Source organism: Otolemur garnettii, unplaced genomic scaffold (assembly GCF_000181295.1).
Source record: "Otolemur garnettii isolate 467f Iridium unplaced genomic scaffold, OtoGar3 scaffold00152, whole genome shotgun sequence".
Classification (NCBI taxonomy): domain Eukaryota; kingdom Metazoa; phylum Chordata; class Mammalia; order Primates; family Galagidae; genus Otolemur; species Otolemur garnettii.
This window is the reverse complement of record NW_003852547.1, coordinates 2,151,135-2,154,452: the sequence shown is the minus strand read 5'-3', so window position 1 is coordinate 2,154,452 and position 3,318 is coordinate 2,151,135. Positions and strand designations below refer to the sequence as shown.

Genomic DNA, 3,318 nt, shown 5'->3' with positions numbered 1-3,318 from the left:
CAGGCACCGGCCACAATGCCTGGCTATTTTTTGTGAGCTATGCCACGGCACTCTACCCAGGGGGACAGCTTGAGGCTCTGTCTCAAAAAAAAAAAAAAAAAAAAAAATAAATAAATAAATAAATAAAATAAACTCACGTTGTTGGGCAATCACCACCACTACTTATTTCCAGAATGTTTTCCTCATCCCAAACAGAAACTCTGGGTGCTTTCATTGGCTGATTATTGTTAGGGAGGAATTCCAAGGAACATCTGTTGCACACCTGCTGTGCTCATGCTGAGGCCACTGGGATGGACAGTATTCAGCTGGAGGCCTCCAAGTCAACACCATCCTGCACAATTCAATTTGTAGCTGGGGTTGTCAGATTCGCCAAACAAAACTGTAGGTTGGGGCTTGGCGCTTGTAGCTCAGCAGGTAGGGCACCAGCCACATACACTAGAGCTGGTGGGTTTGAACCCAGCCTGGGTCTGCCAAACAACGACAATTGTAATTAAAAAATAGCCAGGCTTTGTGGCGGGCGCCTGTAGTCCCAGCTACTTGGGAGGCTGAGGTAAAAGAATCACTTCAGCCCAAAAGTTTGAGGTTGCGGTGAGCTGTGACGCCACGGCACTCTACCTAAGGCGACAGCTTGAGGCTCTGTCTCAAAAAATAAATAAATAAATAAAATATGCCCTGTAGCCAACTGCAGAGCAGACTTCTTATACGAACTCTGTTTAGTGAAGGATATGGGTACATTTGAATATGCTTTATATGATTCAAATGAGACTTGGGCTCCAGCGTGCATGTAGGGTTCCGTCCAGCATGTTCATCAGGCTGACACAGAGAGGATAAAAATGAGTAAGGATGTAACCTCTGCTTTTAGTCATGTAACAGGCAAGTGACCTTAGCCTTATAGGAACAATGACAGCCCTATATCTCATAGGGAGTTTGTGGGAATTCAATGTGTTACAAGGTTTTCTTTTTTTTTTTGAGACAGAGCCTTAAGCTATCCCCCTGGGTAGAGTGCCGTAGCATCAGAGCTCACAGCAACCTCCAACTCCTGGGCTCAAGCGAGTCTCCTGCCTCCGCCTCCCAAGTAGCTGGGACCACAGGCGCCTGCCACAACGCCTGGCCATTTTTTGGTTGCAGCCGTCATTGTTGTTTGGTGAGCCTGAGCTGGATTCGAATCCTCCACCTCAGGTGTATGTGGCTGGCGCCCTAGCCACTTGAGCCACAGGCGCTGAGCCCATATTTTTTATTTTTTACTATTATTATTTTTTTTGAGAGAGAGTCTCACTGTGTTGCCCTCAATAGAGTGCTATGGTGTCACAGCTCACAGCAACCTCCAACTCTTGGGCTTAAGAGATTCTCTTGACTCAGCCTCCCAAGTAGCTGGGACTACAAGTGCCCACCAAAACACCAAACTATGTTAAGAGGTTTTTATTCAGATTTAGCATAATTAATTACTTTATTTCCCCCAAATAGTACTGATCCCATGCACTATGACTAGTTCTATGCTGGGTTATCATGTCATAGTGGTGAAGAACCAGCCTTGATTCTGCACTTGTGGGCCTCACAGTCCAGCGGGAGAAACAGATAAGGCTAGACCACTGCCTGTGATGACCCAGAGTGGGCAGGACCAGGGTGGAGGTGCTTCTAGCCTAGAGGTCAAGGAGGGCTTTCTGGAGAAGGGGATGTCAAAACTGAGACCTGGAGAGTGAGGATTGTGTGCACTTCTTTCAAGTTTCCAGCCCAGACCGTCCCTCACTCTCTTCCACAGCTACACCTCCTGTGTGCAATGATCAAATCCAGTCCCTTATCTGACCAAACCAGGGAAGTGTAGCACAGAGACAGTGAGACTAGGGTTCAATGCAGTTCTGCACTCACTTTCTGGCTGTGTGACCTAACACAAGTGACATCATCTCTCTGGGCCCCACTAGCCTTATGGGAAGAATGAGTACCTCCAGAGTAGCTGGGACTACAGGCACCGGCCACAATGCCTGGCTATTTTTTGTTGCAGTTTGGCCAGGGCTATGTTTGAAACCGCCACCCTTGGTATATGGGGCTGGTGCCCTACCCACTGAGCCACAGGTACTGCCCTCTTATGAAGATTCTTTGAGATCATGAAGTTAATACATCCTCAGCACTGAGCAAGTCATTTAGGCTCAATATACATTGGTGTCCTTGCAAGTCCCTAAGGTATAGCCCCTTAGTAAGAAGCACTGAGAATTTTCTATAGGAGTTTTATTGGGGGAGGGGGTGGTGCGGGGACCTGCGGCATCCTGGAGGTAGTGCCTGGACAGGTGCTGGGGTATAGGAGCTTTCAGAGCCCCTCTTGGGGTATGACCCACAAGGTGTCATATTTTGAGTTTCTCCTTCACTTTCTGGAATGTCTCTGAAAACCAGTTCCTGTAGAGAGAGATGGGAGAGGGGAGTCACTGTGAGCTGCCATCATCCCCCAAGATGTCCAAATTCTACCTTCTCCCTAATCTTGACCTTCCTGGATCTCTGTCCCCACTGTGTGGAGGACTGCTGGGCTGGCAGCCCAACTTCTGGGCCTCAGTTTCCAGATGGACCAGAGCACCTTTCAAGGCCTGCCATCTCTTGCTACCAACACTTTCCAAGCCTGCTCTTGCCCTCCCTGTCCCCTGCTCATGCTTATTCAAGGTCACTTTGCAGCCTACCTGCCTTTGCCCAGGCTGTTCCCTTTGCCTGGATTGCAAACTTCCCTGCTCTGGGCTATCTCCAGATCTTCTTGCTTCAAGGACTTTTCCTCCCATTCTACAGGGAACATTCTTCCCAAATTTAGATCTGGCTGGATTTCTCTAATCATTCAGATCTCAATTTAAAAAGTTATCTTGCTCCACTCTGTAGTATAGCAGTTACTGCCCTGGCCACACACACCAAGGGTGGTGGGTTTGAACCCCCTCTGAGCCTATTAAACAACAATGACAACTGCAACAACAACCAAAAAATAGCCAGGTGTTGTGGTGGGTGCCTATAGTCCCAGCTACTTGTGAGGCTGAGGCAAGAGAATCACTTAAGTCCAAGAGTTTGAGGTTGCTCTGAGCTATGATGCCATGGCACTTTATCCAGGGCAACAGCTTGAGACTCTGTCTCAAAAAAAAAAAAGGCTGAGTAGGTGGCTCTTGCCTATAATCATGGGTTCAAGACCAGCCTGAGCAAGAGTGAGACCCTGTCTCTACTAAAAATACAAAAAACTGGAGGAACCTGTAGCTCTGTGGGTAGGTTGCCAACAATGTATACCAAAGCTGGTAGGTTTGAACCCAGCCAGGGCCAGCTAAAACAATGACAGCTACAATGAAAAAAATAGCTTGT

The 3,318-nt window shown here is 47.8% G+C and overlaps 1 protein-coding gene across 1 annotated transcript in view; it reads right to left on the bottom strand.

The window, feature by feature from the left end:
* Positions 1–2,205: 2,205 nt before the first annotated feature.
* Positions 2,206–3,318, bottom strand: part of APOC1 (apolipoprotein C1) — a 2,864-nt gene continuing 1,751 nt past the window's right edge. Inside the window, exon 4 of the mRNA XM_003799498.3 lies at positions 2,206–2,388. Coding sequence (XP_003799546.1) covers positions 2,337–2,388 — 52 coding nt within the window. The 3' untranslated portion in view covers positions 2,206–2,336. The remainder of the gene's footprint in view (positions 2,389–3,318) is intronic.